At 36.6% G+C, this 21,712-nt stretch overlaps 1 protein-coding gene across 1 annotated transcript in view; it reads left to right on the forward strand.

Moving 5' to 3' along the window:
- LOC306869464 (multiple C2 and transmembrane domain-containing protein 1-like) overlaps nt 1-21,712 on the forward strand; it is a gene marked incomplete at its 5' end in the record, with an annotated part of 124,023 nt that overhangs the window by 14,830 nt on the left and 87,481 nt on the right. The window contains one exon of the mRNA XM_079416239.1: nt 17,312-17,429. Within this exon, the coding sequence (XP_079272365.1) occupies nt 17,312-17,429 (118 nt within the window). The remainder of the gene's footprint in view (nt 1-17,311; nt 17,430-21,712) is intronic.

The following is a 21,712-nucleotide window of genomic DNA, read 5'->3' on the forward strand; positions in this document are numbered from 1 at the left end:
CTGCGAACTGAGTCGACTGGTTTGGAGTGCTGGCGAAACGGATTTCAAGGCATACGAACTCACACGAACTTACACATACACAAACTCATACACCTCCCTAACCCCATCCCACGCCTTCGTCGCTTCATCCTGTCAGGCGTTAACGGGTCCGTGGGTTTGCGCTGTACTGGCGGCTGGCCGGATGGCTGTTTCGTCTGAACTAGGATTACTATGCAAGTTATGTTCCTGTGTTGATTGTGCTTTATGCTGAGGTTTTTTTGTCTGTTCTCGCGCTGCGTTCTCTTCCAAGAACGCAGTGCGAGGACACTTTTTTTTCTCCTCTCCTTCCTCATGTTATGCTGTATTTATTCTTCTCTATTGCATTTCGTTGCCTTGTACCTACATGTGCAATGACAATAAATTGAATCCAATCCAATCCAATCCAATACCATATTTTTATTTTTATTATTTCAGTTTGAGTGAGTCCCTGATCAAAGTAAAAGCGAATACGATCATCCATGATGCTGCGATGATGCTGCTTCTATAGCATTTTCTCATGCCGAATACAAAGAGAAAATTAAGTCGTGATAACGACAAAACAACTTTCGTTATGTCGAGATCACGAGAAAATTAAGTCGTGATAACGAGAAAAACAACTTTCGTTATGTCGAGATCATGAGCAAATTAAGTCGTGATAACGACAAAACAACTTTCGTTATGGCGAGATCACGAGAAAATTAAGTCGTGATAACGACAAAACAACTTTCGTTATGGCGAGATCACGAGAAAATTAAGTCGTGATAACGACAAAACAACTTTCGTTATGGCGAGATCACGAGAAAATTAAGTCGTGATAACGACAAAACAACTTTCGTTATGTCGAGATCACGAGAAAATTAAGTCGTGATAACGACAAAACAACTTTCGTTATGGCGAGATCACGAGAAAATTAAGTCGTGATAACGACAAAACAACTTTCGTTATGTTGAGATCACGAGAAAATTAAGTCGTGATCACGAGAAAACAAGACAGAAAAATTATAATAATGCATGGCCGCTTAGAACTTCCGTACAACTACAGTCATAATTTATTCAAAAAAATATTAATATTCCAAGTCTTCTGAGGCAAAACGATTGATTTGTGAGAGGAATAGACATGATCACCGTCTCTGTCTGCCGTAAAGCTCATCCTGTGTGCAGTCTCTGTGCACAAATAAAAAAAAAATGCCGCCAGAAGAAGCCTTACGTCAGCCTTGATTGTGAAATGCTATTGGCCCTTGTGTGTCTTGTGACCGATTGTGTTATGCTACGGGAGTATCTTTTAGAATGAGATGTGAGCACGTTAATGGAGCTGGATCATTTTCAGCGATTAAAACCTTATGTTTTCATCTCTTCTTCGCAAAAAGATATCGTATGGCTTCAGAAGACTTGGAATGCAACAAAACTTGTTTGTAATGCAAAATTTTGCCTGCTACATGTTTTATATTGTTCAGAAGTGGGATGGTTTAGGGTAGGGGTGGCATTAGGTGCTCCAATGAAAGTATACATTTATATAAAATTATTTATAGTTTTTTTACAAATGTATGCAAACCATTAAATTAAGACAAAATGAAAACAATAGAGGACACTGCACGTCGAAAAGTAATGCTAAAAGGATACCCCTATGCATCGAAAAATTATGCAAAAGGGGTACCTTGAGCGTCAAAAAGCAACGCCAAGGGGTCCTGACCAAGCGTCAATATGTGACGAGTTGGGAGTGAGAACGTGTTGATTTCTTAAGATAGTGATGAATTATATTTTTGAGAGCTGCATCACGTCCTGTGTTGCGGGGTCACTGACGGATAGGTTGAAATGATCAGCCTATCCGATAAGTCTCACCAGCTCTTAGAATCCATTAACCGAGGAGACATTGCATTGCTTTGAGACTTTATCTATCTCTGTAAAGTGAAAAGAAGATTGCAAGGCATTCAAGGGAGCACTTGGAGTCACTTTGTACTTGGTATAATTATTTGGTCCCAGAACTCTTTTAGAAAATTTTGCCATTGCTTTTTTGGCTAACCTCTGTCTTTGTGCTGAAAATGGCTTCAATTATGATTTCAAATAGGTGTACATTCACATGTGCTTTAAAAACAGCTGAAAAGGCTCCTTGTTGGAAACGGATTGGTTTAAATCCTATTCATGGAGTTTATATGATAACTCCACCTTGCAATTCCTTTGCTTTCTAGGACAGGGTTTTCTGTTTTCCACATGAATGTTTAATAATACCGTCTTTTGACAGGAGAACTGCATACATTATGTATACTAACCTTTGGTGATGTAATCCTGCTGAGGGAATCCTCTACAGTGAAAGTACTAGAGTAAAACACTTGATTATGACTCGTGACTGAACACTGAACCCTGATTGTTCACCTACAGTACATTAACTGAAATTATACATGTACTTTTACATTTTAATGATAATGAAATGCCTACAGAATGGCCTGGAAAAACGTATAAGAGAAGAGATGACAGATTGTGTCATTTTTAATTGTAGCCTTTAGCTTGCACTATTCATTTAATACTAATAGCCAGTAGGTGTAAACCTCAATTGATTTTTAGGTCTATGTAAAGATATAAAAAGCCTGGGAAGCTGTACTCAGGCTAGGAAAGTGATGAATGGACTATTGATGGCCAATTGACCTACACTGTTTGTATGGAAAATAGCTGCAGTTATAAAGGATCATGGGTCAGTTATACTAAGAATCCAGGCATTACTTGAAACCCTTGCTTAATGGGGCAAGTTTCCTTTAAGCACAGTGTTTGGTGATATTACTCAGGTGAAGCTCTGATATGCAGTACTGCATCTTCGTTTGCACTATTACTGGTGTTATTGCGGGTTTCTATATAGCAGGTCTGTTTCTTTAGGAAATAATCAACATTAACCATAAATAATTTTTTTGGGCATGTACCATAATATTATAGATTTGTTTGAAGTATTATACAACCAGAATTCTGAAAATGTTGGGACATTTTTTTAAATTTGAATAAAATGAAAACTAAAAGACTTTCAAATCACATGAGTCGATTTGACTCATCATGACCATAGAACACTTTTCCACTTTGAAACAGTCCATTTTAAATGAGCCTTGGCCCACAGGACACAACGGTGCTTCTGGACCATGTTCACATATGGCTTCTTTTTTGCATGATAGAGCTTTAGTTGACATCTGCAGATGGCATGGTGGATTGTTTTTACCGACAGTTGTTTCTGGAAGTATTCCTGGGCCCATTTAGTAATGACAGTGACAGAATCATGCCGATGAGTGATGCATTGTTGTCTGAGGGCCTAAAGACCACGGGCATCCAACAAAGGTCTTCGGCCTTGCCACTTACGCACAGAGATTTCTGTTATGCACTGTAGATGATGAGATTTGCAAAGCCTTTGCAATTTGACGTTGAGGAATGTTGTTTTTAAAGTATTCCACAATCTTTTTACGCATTCATTCAATGATGGGAAAGCCTCTGCCCATCTTTACTTCTGAGAGACTCTGCCTCTCGAAGACATCCCTTTTATGTTACAGACCTGATGTCTATTAACTTAATTAGTAGCTAGATGCTAAATCTTTTCAAAATGTCTTGCTTTTTCAGCCCTTTGTTGCCCCCGTGCCAACTTTTTTGAGACTTGTAGCAGGCATCAAATTTGAAATGAGCTCATTTAGTGGATAAAAGTGGCAAATTACTCAGTTTAAACATTTGTTCTGTTATCTATGTTCTATTGTGAATAAAATATTGTCTCATGTGATTTGAATGTCTTTTAGTTTTCATTTTATTCAAATTTAAAAAATGTCCCAACATTTCCGGAATTCGGGTTGTACCTTGGTATATACTGTGTGAAAACCATGTGTTTGAACTGGATAAAAAATTATATTTAATTGGATTACACAGTTTTAGCGTAAACAAATAATCTAATAAAAAACTTTTCAATAATATGTAAATGATACGGGTAAGGAACAGTTAAGATTTCTGCACTCAAAAAAAGTTTATTATTAACTATTTGCATCTAAACTAGTTCATACAGTAAATTTTTTCAAAAAGCTTACAATCAGCATAAATCTGTTAATTGGGAAAACAATTATTCAGTTAAAAAGTATGAACGGTTAAAATATGATAAATATAAACCTAGTTATTGTATATTTTAAACACATTCAATTTCATACTGGTTTTATTATGACTGACAAATTGTCACATATATATGTTCAGTTAGTTCATGGTCTTTTAGTTTGTATTCTTTAGTTACCATGTTCCTTTGTTAGATTTTCCCGCCACTATTCAGTTGTTGTGGTGGTGATTCATTTGATCTGCTCATGTGTTTATCAATATTAGTGCTTTTTATTTAGCATAAGTTGGTCTTTTCAGTTCCCAGTTGTCCGGTCATGTCTAGGTTAGAGGTTGTGTTTTGTTGGTCTGCCTGCTTGGAGTACCTACTTTAAGTGGGTTATTAAAAGACTTTTGATACGTTATTTGTATCATATTCCTGTTCTTCCTTCAACCCAGCATGAAACAAATATGCATCACATTAAGTTTTTTAGTTTGTTTATGTCAGGGGTGTCAAAACCAGTTCCTCGAGGGCCACTGAGCACGTGGTAACCCGTTTTCTTTTATCGGAGTAAGGTCATAAACGACTTAAGCATAAACCGGTCGTAACAGATAGTTCTTTGCCTCTAACTCTGATTTCGCGCGGCATGTAAACGCAATAACCCACTTTCTGACGGCTTATTGAACTGCACATGTGTGATGTGTGAGACGAACGCATTATTGGTGCAGATTTAAGCGCATCTAGACCGAGCAAACGTCTCGCAGTAAAGAAAGAAGGAAATATATAATTAAAGCAGACTTTTTCATGACTCAGAAAGTGATAAAAATGTGTTCTCATCTCGTGCAAGTAGAAGTGGTTCAGTCACAATGCTGCATTTATAACTGAATGAGAGGATAATATGAGGTGTAAGGTTCCTGCTGACATGTTGCAAGCCTAATTTAACATCACAACGGACAAATGTATGGGATACTCAGTCAGAAAATTATTATATTTTGATGTCAATACAGGGAAATAACCTGATTTATTAATGAAGTCATGTAAACGCAGCTTACTTGCGTTGTCAGGTTACTGATGTGCATTGTAAACGGCGAAGACTGGTTATTTTAATAAGCTGATATTTTTGAGTTTGTGCATGTAAATGTGCTCACTGTCTTGCAGAGTTTAGCTCCAATCCTAATTAAACACACCTGAACAAACTAATCAAAGTCTTAACACACTAGAAACGTCCAGGCAAGTGTGCTGAAAGGTTGGCCCTCCAGACTGGACAGTGGACACCCCTGGTTTATGTTGAAACTTTGTAATCTAAATGGATGGACATACGCATTTCAAACACATTCGTTTTAAATTTCGGCCTAAATATGTTTTTGGGAATATGGTAATAATTCATTACTCTGGCATACATCAAAGTACCATAGTATTGCCATTTTCATTTTTTCTCTCTTAAAACATATCTATCAGTGTTTGCAACTTAAATTACTGTAGTGGCTCATGACACATTCAATGTTTCCTACACAGTGGAAAAGGAAAGTGTATATTGTTGTTTTATAACATGAACATTATTGTGAGTTTAATGTGTGAATAGTCTCACAAAGTGAAGGAATAGTTGAGCCAAAAATTTAAATGAATTCAGTCACTTTCATGTGATATTCATTTTACTGTAGAACACATAAGGAGATATTTAATATGATTTTTTCCATGCACGTGAATGAAAATGAATGATGACCAGTTCCTGTTAAGTAAAATGTCAACAACAAAAAAAATCCCCATAAAAGTGCCATGAAAGTAGTCCATATGACAAACACTTTATTAAAAGTCCAGTGAAGTCATTGAATAGCTTTGTGTGTTTTGTATAAAATTTGCAATGTCATGATCTGTTACAGGACACACAAAAATCAGTACTGCTTTACTGCTGTCTATCTTGACATGACAAATCTTGATGAGCCATACAGTATTTGAGTATGCAAATGTAAATCAGATTTGAGAGCTTTAGTGGATGAAGAGAAGATTGTTAGTGAATAACTGCTTATTTTAAAGTCTGTTCACACAAAGTTATCGAATGGCTTCAGAAAAGTGTGGAATAGGCCTATAGCACATCTGTTTTGGAGCTTGACAGCTGTGGTCATCACTCATTTTCACTGAATGCATGCTTTTCCTTTTGTGTTCCAATGAGGAAATAACATCATAAAGGTTTGGGACAAAATAACTGAGTAAATGATGACAGAATTTTCATTTTGGGTGAACTATCCTGTGTCTCTGTACACCTCCACTAGCATGACCTACATCTGAACCGCTCTTGGCTAACCTTTAAAAAAAAAAACACCAATGCAAATGCAATTTATCTCTTGCCACCTGCAGTGTGTGGAAATAAACAAATCTGTCCTCCGTAGCCAAATAAGAGCACATCTATTATTTCATGCTGCTCCACCTATACACGTCCGAATAACACTGTGATGAACCTCCATGGAAAATACCTCTGTGAAGAAGCTCCCATGATTTCACATATTTCACATCAATCATCAGTGTTATTAAACTTTTACCAGTTAATGACATTTTGTAAACTGAGCTGGCAGTCTCATATACACAGCAAAGATCAGGCATGCAGGGATGATGACTTAATCTCACTTTGGATGTGTTTGGTTGGCTACTCCATTCTTATAGATGGAGTATGTTTAATAGGACTAGAAAATTTCTAAGTGCTGTTTGTTTTATTGTTTTGTATTATTTTTACAAGCAAATTACATCAACAAAGAGTTGTTAGTTTTGAGCCAAAACAACCCCCATAAATAAGAAAGTAAATAAATAAATAAAGTTTGTTTGACCTACCAATAGTCATTATTTTTGGTACATAATAACAATAATAATACAATTTCCTGAAATGCAGAATCAATGCTTTTCAGATTTCTTTAAATAAGTTAGGTCTGAGAAATAATGTTAAAATATCAGATAAGTTTATAATTGAATAATAATATTCCAAAATAATAATAATAATAATAATTTATTTATTTGACTTACAAATAGTCATTACTTTGAAGACAAAACAACAACAAAAACAATCAAATAAATAAATAATAATCCAACCAACCAAACAAACAATGATCCATTTTTTTTAAATACCATACAGCAAATAAATGAAAGAATCAAAGATAAATCTAAGAAATCAAAGAATCTATTGATTATAAATGTAAATTGATTACCACAGATACAGCTGTACATTCAACTCTTAGTATATTTCTCGAAAACGAGTAACAAACAAACTTTTTACTTTCCCATTCTACCGTAATGACACTTCTGACCTCTCTCTTACCCGAGCCATCTGTCCAGTGAAATAATGTCCATGTACCTGTGGAGTGGAATATCGTACATCCTGGTCATTATAAGCTCTTTACTGTATGTAAGGCTCCAGAGGCTGAAACTTCATCACCGTCATCACTTATTCATGAGAGACGCTTATTATGCAAAGCTCTGATCAGTTCTGCTAAATGCTTTTTGACCCTGGAGAGACGTAAGCGAAAGGTAAGAGAAGGAGCTTTTGTTTACCTTTATGGATCGTCATACTATTTAGTAAATGATTATTTTGTAGCTGCTCTTGACAATATTGACTCAATATGAGTAATGTGTTTTGTGCACATAACAGACAATAGGTCCAAGAGGGATCAACTGACCGCCTCTCAAACTGCAACAATAGTCTATCAATATAAATACGAGTAAATTATGATACAGTATGGTTTTAGAGTTTGTTCTGGCCTGTACAGACAGCTTTGCCTACACACACCTGTATAGATTTCATAGACATTGTTTCAGTTGATTTTGGATTATTGTCTTGCCAGGTTACTCTAAAATAAGAAAAAAGAAGCTCATTAGCTCTTAAAAATGGACACAGCTGTGTCACCTGACGTTTGCATTTAGGAAAGAGCATTATGTTCAGATATTTCAGAAAAGGAAAGAATATAGTTGCATAACAGTAGCAGCACATTTGAATGTATTTATGGCAGAAAGTTGTTTGTGGCAGCTGAATATTTTATTACTTTTTTTTCATTTAGAGAGATGCAGGCTGTGTCCAAATTCAGGGTCTGCATCCTTCGGAGTACTCATTTGAAGGATGTTACGTCACAGCGCCGCGACGAAGGCTGTCCAAATTCGTAGGATCCTTCAAATGCGGCCCACAAATACATCCTCCTTTTCCCCGAATTGGAAGGATGGGTGTGGTGGATCCTTTCCCGTCCTACCTATCCCATAATTCTTTTCGGCAGAGCGTAATGGCGGACGAAGCGAGCGGTAGCGGAGTGGGAGAGGAGTTTCTCTGACAAAACAAGCTAAAGTTTATGCTTCGGCTCAATGAATTTGTAGGAGAAATTAGTAGAATACTTAAAAACAAATAAAAATAGGCTATAATGGCTTACCTGGATGTGACTGTCTTGTAGTCTGATATAAAAAACTCTCCGACAACGAGCAAAGAAAGTATTTAATTTATTTAATTGCTTTATTTCTTCCAAAAGAATTAAAATGAGGAGAATAACTCTTTGTTTGTCCATTTTCCCGCTTCTTGCTTGGCGCTGTCACGGTTGCTAGGCGACAGGATATGAGCAACGGGTAAGGGAGGGAACTGAAAGAAGGGTAGGCTGTCCAAATTCACAAACACCGACTTCCGGGTTTTGCGGACGTCGGAGGATCCCTCCTCCTTCAACCGGGTAGGAAGGATCCTAAGGAGGATGCAGACCCTGAATTTGGACACAGCCGCAGTCTGGTGTGACTTATAAAGGCAACTGTATCATCTAAAGGTTAAACTGCATTCATGAGTGTGTGTCTCTATTAAATGATGCACTCAGCAGAAACCCACAGGTGTGTCAGCTAATAATGAAGACCTTAGGAATAAGTGAACTAAATGTTGTATGCTGAAATGTATGCCAGTGCCTACATTAAACTACTAAACACATCTAAACACATCTACCAAAGGACTAAATAATCTAGGACTCAAAATTGCATTTAAACCAGGAAAAAAACATATGTATGCTTTTGCAAATGACTTGTGTTATCATGTGAAATTAATAAAGCATGTTTAAAATTCTGGACTATATGGGGACATAATAAATAGGGAATTCACATAATATTTCATATTTGTTTGTGTGATTTTAAAAATAAAAAAGAGATTACACAATCCTGAAACATGCTAATTAAATTTTCAGGGGAGATCAGGCTGTTTTGAAATATTCATATTATAATATTTTGTTTTGCACTATAAAATATCTGAAATATTCCCCAACCGTAACGTAATTTAATGTTTCAGTGAAATAATACAATAACATTATGTGACTGTGAATCATAAACTTGCAAGTCCACATTTTCATGTACAAATTCAATCATGTCCGTTGGATAATAAATGACTAATTTACTATATCACCCAGTTATGTTCTGCTTTATGAGATTACATAATTTAAAAAAGTGTTGGGCTCTGTCAATCAAAAAAATTTGATTGAAACTTCCTTACTTCAAACTTTTAATGATACCCTGTTTGTCTCATATCCCTAATGCTCCTGAAGCCAACTATGGCTAGACGCTAGAATTTGTCATAATGAGCAAATTGAAACTGAAATTAAATTTTCAAACACAACAATAACAAGGACCTGAGGGCACAATTACTTTCCAAACTTCTTGTCATTCTTTAAGACTGAATAATAAACAGTGTTTGTTGAGTGACAGTAGTGTCAGAGTGCTGTTTTATTTGAGATGAACTCTTTCTTATGAAGCAAAAAGAAGAAAAATATGAAAACAAATTCCTCTTGGCAGCGAATAGATGAATGTTTTTGCAGTATGTAGTATAGGATTGTGTCTCTCTCTTGCTTTGTCTCCTCATTCTCATTTGATTACATTTGTTATGATACGTTTGTGGACAGTTTTTAGTAGTCAAACCTTTTGCTGCTTAGTGGCTAATTAATTACTTTACCAGGATGGAAAAGGGCCTGCATGACTTTGTAATAAGGGGGGATTTTTCACATATTAATTCATTTAATGAATTTAAATTTTGTATGTGGTTTCAGATATTGGACCCCACTGCATTTTCAAAAGTAATATTCAAGATTTTCTTTTTTAATTATTATTATTTATTTTATTTTTTGTTTTGTTTTATTTAATTTTATTATTTTATTTTTAATTTAATTTAATTGTATGTGGAAATAAATACTAACAGCACATTGATGTTACATCGGCAGCTCAGCGGTTTTATTTAATGTTTCATATTGTGAATGCTTGTGTGTGTGTGTGTGTGTGTATTGGTGTTTAGATGCGCAAGTATGTGTGGGTGTACATGCTTTAAGAATTACTGCCAAGTCACCACAAACTGTCCCCAAAGTCCTATGAGGTTAATAATGTAATTTACTACTGTGCACTAACATCTCCTTGAGTCACGTAAACTGGTGACAGCGCTTTAATGGAAATTTGCAGAGTTATTGTTGTTTTTATATAAATGCTACAGATTTCACATGCCTCTGATCATGCAGGGTATGTATAGTGAAGATGGTGAGAGGCAGACTGTCTCAGTGGTAAATACTGAGGAGCTTTAGATAATAAGACGTTCTTGTTGAGTAACAAACTAGCTCCATGTTTAATAAGGGAAAAACAGTGTAAATCAAACAGCTGCTAATGGTTAGCCCTACAGTCTTCAGGGAATTAGCATTCTATCTTCTGTTGCAGTTTAATTGGGATTTAATGTTTCTCTTTGATACTTTGTCAAGGTCTGATGCCCTCCTCAGAGGCAGAGTAAATGTTAAATAGTCTTATTACAACAACATTAACAGAGAATTTTCATTTCGTCGCCTTGGAATTATAAGGTTCTATCTGCATTCTGAGTGGTTTTTAGATATTGAGCTTCAAGGTTTTTGCATTCCATTTAGCAAAAATGATATGGGGAGCAAGTCATAAATGAGACCCTAAATGTACTCTAAATGTACAATATCAAAAATCCTCTCAAATTTTGAAATGGGGATTTTTGGAACAGGTCAAATGCAGATAGAACCTTCTAATTCTAAAAAGTCGTTTTCTGCTTGGAATTATAAGGTTCTATCTTGCAAAACATTAATTGAAGCAAACAATTTTCAAGAAATACAAATCTTTTTTTTATATTTTGTTTTAAAACATAAAATTAGTGTTGTAACAATGTGTCAGCATGTATAAGAAAGGTCAATTTAATGTTTTCTTTATCACTTTTATTCCATATTTTAGGATAAATAATTTTTCCTTGGTTAAGCTAGGCACAATTAAGGGCAATACTAAATAGTTTGTTCAGTGCTAATATTAATTTTAGCTAGGATTATAGTGGGTAAATAAACACATTATTGAGGGAACTAACGTTACTCTAATCCATCTGACCAGGACTTTATTCCACAAAAAGCGGGACAGGGAAAATGGTATTCTCTTTAAGGTTGGCCGCACACTAGAGCATTTTAAGGCCGATTTGCACCCCCGTGGCGGCCCGATTCGCGGCTTGTCGTAAGCGATTTTTTTGTCCAAAAAATCCTCTATTGTGTGGTGTCATTATGATTATTTATCTGCTCCCGATCGAGACGGAGCGTCGCTGAACTCAATTCCTCTGAACGCACAGGCTGGATGATTCGAGCAGACCACGAGACAGCAAACTTGAAGATTGTAGGAACGATTTCACAGTGACCTCACGGAGACTCGCGAGATCAAACGTGACTAGAGAAGAAAAATAAATAGAGGACAATCGACGTCGTCAGCTGGCTTTCCTGGGGGGTGTTCCAGAAAGCAGGCTATGTGACATACACGGGTATGTTTAAGGGTAAGTAAACGGATAACCTCAACTTTCGGTTCCAAAAACAGAGGTAACTTTCAGGGTATGTAAGTAACCATAGCAACTTGCTCTCTGAAGATAACCTGCTCCGGAGTAGGTTCTGTTTCAGGCTTACTTCAGAGCTATCAGCGCATGTGTGCGCGACTTACTAACGAGACTCCAGTGAGCATGACAGATAGCGCACAATATTATATATTATTACAATATATATATATATATATATATATATATACACACACACTCACCTAAAGGACTATTAGGAACACCATACTAATACTGTGTTTGACCCCCTTTCGCCTTCAGAACTGCCTTAATTCTACGTGGCATTGATTCAACAAGGTGCTGAAAGCATTCTTTAGAAATGTTGGCCCATATTGATAGGATAGCATCTTGCAGTTGATGGAGATTTGTGGGATGCACATCCAGGGCACGAAGCTCCCGTTCCACCACATCCCAAAGATGCTCTATTGGGTTGAGATCTGGTGACTGTGGGGGCCATTTTAGTACAGTGAACTCATTGTCATGTTCAAGAAACCAATTTGAAATGATTCGAGCTTTGTGACATGGTGCATTATCCTGCTGGAAGTAGCCATCAGAGGATGGGTACATGGTGGTCATAAAGGGATGGACATGGTCAGAAACAATGCTCAGGTAGGCCGTGGCATTTAAACGATGCCCAATTGGCACTAAGGGGCCTAAAGTGTGGCAAGAAAACATCCCCCACACCATTACACCACCACCACCAGCCTGCACAGTGGTAACAAGGCATGATGGATCCATGTTCTCATTCTGTTTACGCCAAATTCTGACTCTACCATCTGAATGTCTCAACAGAAATCGAGACTCATCAGACCAGGCAACATTTTTCCAGTCTTCAACCGTCCAGTTTTGGTGAGCTCGTGCAAATTGTAGCCTCTTTTTCCTATTTGTAGTGGAGATGAGCGGTACCCGGTGGGGTCTTCTGCTGATGTAGCCCATCCGCCTCAAGGTTGTGCGTGTTGTGGCTTCACAAATGCTTTGCTGCATACCTCGGTTGTAACGAGTGGTTATTTCAGTCAAAGTTGCTCTTCTATCAGCTTGAATCAGTCGGCCCATTCTCCTCTGACCTCTAGCATCAACAAGGCATTTTCGCCCACAGGACTGCCGCATACTGGATGTTTTTCCCTTTTCACACCATTCTTTGTAAACCCTAGAAATGGTTGTGCATGAAAATCCCAGTAACTGAGCAGATTGTGAAATACTCAGACCGGCCCGTCTGGCACCAACAACCATGCCACGCTCAAAATTGCTTAAATCACCTTTCTTTCCCATTCTGACATTCAGTTTGGAGTTTAGGAGATCGTCTTGACCAGGACCACACCCCTAAATGCATTGAAGCAACTGCCATGTGATTGGTTGATTAGATAATTGCATTAATGAGAAATTGAACAGGTGTTCCTAATAATCCTTTAGGTGAGTGTATATATACAGTGTTTGGAAGGTTACTTTGGAAATGTAATGGGTTACAGATTACAGTTTACCCTATTTAAAATGTAATAAGTAGTGTAACTTTTCAATTATTTTAGTAAAGTAATGTAACTTATTACATTTGATTACTTTTTATTACTTTTTTAAATTTCTAATATTTTCAACTGTTAATCATTTTGAAACATTTAGAGCAGGCAGGGTTAACCTTACAGTAGAACTCAACATTGATTACTGTCAGACTTTCACAATCCTTCATCATTAATTAAGATTATTATAAGTAAGGAATAATGTGCATCTTTAGTTTGCGATAACAACTGGCTGGATGTACATTATCCTGCTTATTACACGACTGCTTGCTACAAAAGTAAATAATTAGTCATGAAACACTGATCTGAGTTGAAATATTTGAACTCAAAGCTTACAGGAAGAAAGCAGTTGCTAGCAAGCAGCAAGTTCAAACTAGACAGACTTTTAAAGGATACGGTGCAGTCATACCACTTTTATTACACAACATTTCACCACATAAATGATTAAGTACTAGTACTCACAGTACTAGTTTGTTAGTTATCTTATAATCCATTAGAGTGTACAAAACCAAATGGCAGCAGCTGTTTGTATGAAACGAGAGAATGAGTCCATGATACCAGGATGACAAAATTAAGAAATTGTACACATAATATTGAATTGAGTTTTCAAATTTTATTAGCTAACCAAACGCACAGGTTCCACCAAGTAAAACTGTTCCTAGCAAGCATATAGCACCGATTTAAGTTACCTGGATGAGTCTGTGTTATTAGCTTTTACCAGAATAACATACCTTGGAATGTCACGACTGCATTCCATAGCCATGTAATAATTTAATTTAAAGCACAGCCACCAAAAAATAAGACTTAACACCTCTCATTTACTTTGAGATAATTCTGAGGTTAAATACAGATTTAAAATCATAAGAAGAAATAGTTTATTAGCTATGATACTGGTTTTGAAATCAAATGTTTGCATGGTTATGACAGGAAACACTGGCTGTCACGGTGCACACAGCAAGGATGAACGAGGAACACGAGACGAGGATGTAAACTCAAATTAACAGTCTTTAATAACTCCAAACAAGGTGTTACGGGGTTGACGAGACGTGAGACGTGATCCATTCGCAAGGCTTTATTAGAAAATATGGTCAAATTCAGGCAGGGTCAGTACACAGCAAACAGGTATGGCAAGGGCAAAACACAAGAGTAATCCTAGAGCAAGCGTGGGTCGACAATCGGCAAACAGTATCCAAACAGGGCAAGACAGAGAGAATAATCCAGGAGAACGGGCAGGAATCAGAACACAGGAAATCAACATGGAACGCTTGGTAAGATAGCTGGGCTAATCAATACTCGGCGATGAGCCAGAGGAAGTCCCGAGCTTAAATAGTGTGTGTGTGTGTGTGATTGTGAGATGGTGCTCAGGTGTGGGCAGGATCAGTGTGAACAGCTGTGAGTGATTAGTGAGTTCAATGGATGGTGGGAAATGGATTCCAATGTGCTGTGTAGTGTGAAAGTCCATGTGGTGAGCGGGTGACCTCTGGTGGCGAGTAAACGGAAGTGCATGGCCAGAATTCGTAACACAAGGCAGGGCAAGACAAGGCAAGGTAGACACAGACAGGAACACCGGGGAGTAACGAGTAGACCAGACGAAATCAAACTGAACAGACAGGACTATAAATACACAGGAACATCATAGATAATTAGACAAACACAGCTGGACAAGAATTAACTAATAATTATGACACTAAACAAGGACAGGAAACAAACCAAATAAGGACACAATAGGCGGGAACACAAGACACACACGACAGAGGACTGACACTGGCATATAAGAATGACTTTGGGAAAAAAAAAAAACATAGTCTTAGGTTAATAATGTAATTTACTACTGTGCACTAACATCTCCTTGAGTCACGTAAACTGGTGACAGCGCTTTAATGGAAATTTGCAGAGTTATTGTTGTTTTTATATAAATGCTACAGATTTCACATGCCTCTGATCCAGTGTTGGGGGTAACGCATTACAAGTAACGCGAGTTACGTAATAATATTACTTTTTTCAAGTAACTAGTAAAGTAACGCATTACTTTTTAATTTACAAGAAAATATCTGAGTTACTTTTTCAAAAAAGTAACGCCAGTTACTTTTTTCCCATTTATTGACTGACAGTGCTCTGTCATTCTGTTACTGTAGTTCTAGACTAGATGTGAATGTGCATTAATTCATCCCACTCGCAAAAAAATTCTTTAGTATTCATCAGAATTAATTAAAACAGTGAAATGCAAACTCAGAATATGACGCAAAAAGAATATGCATCAGAATATGATCCAGTTCAACCATACTAAGCAGCAAAAATGACTTTAGATAAACTAACAATTGTACTTTGTTGTTTTTTTTATTGCTGAAGAGTGTTGAACCTTCTTCTCCTGCGTTCTACTGCACAGACGTGAATTTACTCTTCCTTCAGCCTGAGGTTTATTCATTACACTTTTTGGTGTGAAAGGGCTTTTACATTTGCTATGATTAGAACTTTCTTGTATTAAAAACAAGCCCTGCTCGTATTTAAAAAGTAACGCAAAAGTAACGTAACGCATTACTCTCCATAAAAAGTAACTAAGTAGCGTAATTAGTTACTTTTTTAGGGAGTAACGCAATATTGTAATGCATTACTTTTAAAAGTAACTTTCCCCAACACTGCTCTGATCATGCAGGGTATGTATAGTGAAGATGGTGAGAGGCAGACTGTCTCGGTGGTAAATACTGAGGAGCTTTAGATAATAAGACGTTCTTGTTGAGTAACAAACTAGCTCCATGTTTAATAAGGGAAAAACAGTGTAAATCAAACAGCTGCTAATGGTTAGCCCTACAGTCTTCAGGGAATTAGCATTCTATCTTCTGTTGCAGTTTAATTGGGATTTAATGTTTCTCTTTGATACTTTGTCAAGGTCTGATGCCCTCCTCAGAGGCAGAGTAAATGTTAAATAGTCTTATTACAACAACATTAACAGAGAATTTTCATTTCGTCGCTTTTCACCACATCCACCATCAAACGACAGTGACACTTATATTTCATTATGTACAATAATTGCTCTGCAGTAAAGCCATTCAAGCCAGTTAAATTTTTGCAGATGATTATTTGTTCTGCAATACATAAAACATAAAAACATATTTATTCATGTTTTAAACTGTGCCACTTTGTGGAATAAATGTGAATTGCACTTATTGATTATGCAGACACGTAATTATTGTTGTTTAATGTTTAATCTTTCCTGCTGTTACGGAGCAGTCTGGCGACATGACAAAGAAAGTTGATCCTGATTGGTTCTCGAAGTGCTGATTGGCTGATTCACAGATAGAACCTTATAGAACCAAGTTTGAGTTCAATTTTGTAGATAGAACCTTTTTGTTTTCTAAATAAAAAGCCCTAAAATGTACAAAACTGAAGGAAAAAAAACCCATCACATAATGTAAATAAGCTGTCACAGAATAAGAATATGTGAATAACTCAATTTTGACAAAAATGTTAGATAGAACCTTATAATTCCAAGGTGACGATTTCCAGACCTTCACAGAACTATAGCCTGAAGTTTCTCAGAAGGAAAGGCAAGTGAGGACTGTGGCTCTTTTGAACATCTCAAGGTTGTGAGGTCTGGATTTGGGATGGTAGAGGCAGAATGATTATGTAACTGTGAGGGCAGAATGAAATGCAAATGTCCTTTCTTCTCTCTGCTGCTGTATCTTACAGTCAAGAGAGGGAGCCTTAAAGAAGAGCTATTTCTTTTCTATTGAGCTGCACTATATTGGTGGGAGAAGCTGATGTACCAACGCTTCATGTTCTAAGTCTTCATAACATTAAGCATTAAACTGGGTATAGATTTCCTGAAGTATGTGCATGAGATCTTAGTGCAGTGTGTACATAGGCCTGTCTGACCACTTCACTGTTTCCTCTCCTCCTGTAGGGCATCAATATTGTGGAGCCAAGTAATGAAGAACTTCCTCCCCCATCAAATCCAGGAATGTATCAGCTGGACATTGTGTTGAAGAAGGGCAATAATCTGGCCATCAGAGACAGGGGAGGTATGTGCCCTTTTTACCACATATATGTAACTTTTTTGTTTTTCCTGTGTGATCTGAATTTTCAACATTTCTGAGGTTCTGTTGAGTTCCTTTTGTATTGTAGCATTTTGCCACCCAACATTAACTGTCAAAATTCTGCAGGTGACATTTAAATTAGCTAGGTCTATCCAAAGAAGTTACTAATTTATTTGTAGTTTCAACAAAAGTCATTAAAAAAGGAAATAAATGTTACGGGGTTGACGAGACGTGACAATCCATTTGCGAGGCTTTATTAGCAAACATGGTCGTAATACAGACAGGGTCAATGGGAGCAAACTGGTATGGCATAGGTAAGACACAAGAGCAATCCTAGAGCAAGCGTGGGTCGACGATCGGCAAACAGCATCCAAACAGGGCAAGGCAGAGAGAATAATCCAGAAACACGGGCAGGAATCAAAACACAGGAAATCAAACAAGATATACAGGAACGCTTTGTAGGTAGCTGGGCTAAACAATACTCGGCATTATCCGAATGGAAGTCCCAGGTTTATATAGTGTGTGATTGGGTGATGGTGATTGTGAAATGGTTCTCAGGTGTGGGCGTGATCAGTGTGAACAGCTGTGTCATGGCAGTGGCTGATGGGAAATGCAGTTCGACAGAGAATGGTAACAGTACTGTGGTGTAAAAGTCATTATGGTGAACGAGTGACCTCAGGTGGTGAATGAATGGAATTGCACGGACCAGATTCGTGACAATAAATATCATTTATATATACATTTTACACATTTTTACCAGTGTTTAATTTTTTACATTTTATATATTATATATTATATTATATATATATTATTTTTGACTATATATTTTGCTCTGGATTTTCCAGTGAAAGAAATAATTTTAACAATTTTTGAATAAAAAAAGTATGGTTTCCACAGTGTGTCAATGAAAGCAAGAATGAATAATATTCCAATTTTAATTCATATTGTAAAATATTTTTATATTATGATGTAAATAAGTCTGACACATTCTTGAGTCTAAATTATCCTAATGACTTTAGGAAATGGAATGGCCAATTCAAATGTATATTAAAATCAATGTGATATTCATAATGTTACTTAAAGGGATAATTCACCCCAAAATTAAAATTGTGTCATTATTTGCTTGTCCATTCAAAACCTGTATGAATTACTTTCTTATGTTGAACATCAAAAATGTTTGGAGGTCTGAATTTTGGGAGCCAATGTTGGCAATGTTGATTTTTGGATGAACTATCCCTTTAATTTTACACCATAAGCAAAATCATATTGAATGTTTGTAGTTTAAATCATATTTTGAATCTCTAGTGTCCCCCTTTTGTTATGCGAGCATGAAACATTTTCTAAATCTGAGAGAGACAGTTTGCAGAGTGAACAAGCAAAAATAGTCAGGGCTAGATAGGTCTTCTGCTCTGGCCAACTTGACTCATGTGCATCTCAGCAGACAACAGCAGAGCCTTGAGTTCACCAGAGGATGAGTCTTCATTCCTGCCCATTACTCCAGACCTGCTGTGGACGGGCAATAGTGCTTTTGAATGGCAGAGAGACAGGCTAGAGCAGTAATGGTCTCATTAGGGGCTGATGGATGGTGCAGCAGATCTGTTCATATGCCCTCTGTCTCTCTCTCTTTTTGAGTCGCCCAAATAGACACACGCTAAAATAATGAGCGAAGACCTCGGCAGCTCACCTGCCCTCGAGACTCGAGATTCTGCTCTGTGTGAGTCATACAGTCAGTCATACGCTCCCTTGAGAGAAATCCTGAGTAATCCTTGAGAGGAAAAATCTCACGCTTTCCTCCACCTATAATAGAATACACAGCTGAGATTAAAATTATTCATCCATGTATTGTTTGAAATTTGAATAGCTAAAATGATACTTTGCATATATTTAGCAAGTTTTACTTTCAAACACAAACATTTCTCTGTTTTATCTGGCTTCTGCATTGACTTGCATAAATTAGCATTCCAGTGTTTATCATCATTGAGCACCGAACCAGCACTCTCTACAAGTCGGTGACCACTGCTGCTTTCCATTTGCACTGTGTGTATCTAGTCTAATTAAACAGGATGTGCTTTACTGGAGGATTTCCACATGCTCTGTGGTATTTGCAGCTCTCAGCTCAGCCATGGGCCACAGAAATGCATGCTGGACTAGATTTAGGTCTTCCCTGTTTATAATATTAATCACCATAATTAATTTGATTATTTTCTTATACCTAATTTACACAGATAATATATCTAATGTAACACTGTGACCCTGAAAGATCATAGTAATGCTAATGTTCTTAAAGTTTTTGTTGATTATATACAAACCACAGCTCAAAACACAGACCAGTTATTCAAAACAGACACAGATACTTTCTATTCAGGAAATCTGATTGAATCTGGACAGATTAGGCAGGTTATATTCTGACATTTGAGATGTAGAATCTGTTGTTTGTACTGTAGATTAATTTCCTTTTGAACATGCCATACTGGAGTAAATGTGCCACTTCTCCTTATGTAAATTAGATTTCATGACAAAGGTTATAATCATTTTCAATGACTTAATCCTAATCACATTTTGTAATTTATGGAAGTTAAGTTATCAAAGGAAATGATAACACTTTACATTAATTTAAATGCCAGTTAATGTACTGTAACTAATATAATAAAGAAGGAAAAATGGTTAACAGATTAATAAATGCTGTAAAAAATGTACTGATCATTGTTAGTTCATGTTATCTAACAAACAAGATAACCAATGTGACCTTATATTAAAGTGTTACTTAGCAAATATTTAAATATTAGTAAATATTCAAGTATTGGCAGTACTAACCTAATATTTTCTGAATAGAAAGGATTTACTATACTATAATGAAATATTAGAAGTTTGGGGTCAGTATGATTTAGTTTTTTAAAGCTGTGCTTTATGCTCACCAAGGCTGCATTTATTTGTAATATTGCTAAATATTATTACAACGTAAAATAACTGATTTGTGTTTTAATATATTTTAAAATGCTATTTATTTCTGTGATAGCAAAGCTGAATTTTCAGCAGTCATCACTCCATTACACATCATTCTAATATGCCGATTTAGTGCTTTAAAAAACTTTTTTCTTTCTTCTTTTTTTTAACTGTTGAAAACTGTTGTGCTCTTTGATATTTTGTGGATTCTGCTATACATTTTTCCCCCAGGATTCTTTGATGAATAGTAAGTTCAAAACAACATATTTTATTTTATTATAAAAGTCTTTACCAACACTTTAAATGAATGTGTCCATGCTGAACAAAAGTATTAATTTATTAAAACAAAATATTACTGAGCCCTAATTTGTGCATGGTAATGTATGTTGTTTTTAAAAACAAAAACAAAACTAAACCAAAAAGTCTGAATGTACTTCTAACTTTGAATAACTGTCAATGGAGAAATACACGCTTCATAGCTAGATAACGTAGTTACACTGTCTGTTATAGCACTTAAATATTCCTCTCATTTCACTGTCGGAAAGAAACAGACATGTTCTGAGAACAGCATGTGTGAAGAAGACAAACAGTGGCAGCAGTGATGAATGACAGTGCTGAGTCTGTTGTTACTTTTAGGTTGCAGACTCTGTGTGTTCTGCTGGTTTTAACCTTGAGTTATGGAGGATTTTGGGTGTTTGTTAGGATGGTGTGGACAGCTTGGCAGAAACTGATCCAGGATTATAACATCAGGGATGTTGTGATGTTTCATTGTTTCCTGTTGTCTTTCTCTAGCATTCAAATCCATCTGTCAGCATCTGTTAATGATCTGATGGTGTGTGTATGTGTGGGTGTGTTTGTGTGGAGGAAGTGAAAAACATTCAAAGCACCTCTGGTGGAGGTTTTTACAGTCCAGCCTCTCAGTTATTGAAAAATTATAAATGTAATGTGTGAGATTAATCAGAAAATGACCACCCCTGCTGAGTGATGCACTGGTATTGCAAAATGTTCCATGGACTCGAGACTCTGAAGTTATGAAACTACGATGTTTGAGTATTTGTCTTGTTTTTGCAATATTACTCATACTGCGTTGAGTTAATGAGAGACAGGGGTTGCTTTTATGAAACCACACATTCACACTCCTTCCTCTACTATTATTGCTCATTATACTGCAGCGTTTCGTGACTTAACATTTGCATTTTCTGTCTTGGCAGTTTGCCTCTCTCTAAAAACATGATCTTAATCACACACTGAAATTACTGCATATATGGGCCTGTTTACACCTGGTCACTTCATGCATTTTCTCTGATAGCTATCTGATCATGAAA

Source organism: Barbus barbus (genome assembly GCF_936440315.1).
Source record: "Barbus barbus genome assembly, chromosome: 5".
Classification (NCBI taxonomy): domain Eukaryota; kingdom Metazoa; phylum Chordata; class Actinopteri; order Cypriniformes; family Cyprinidae; genus Barbus; species Barbus barbus.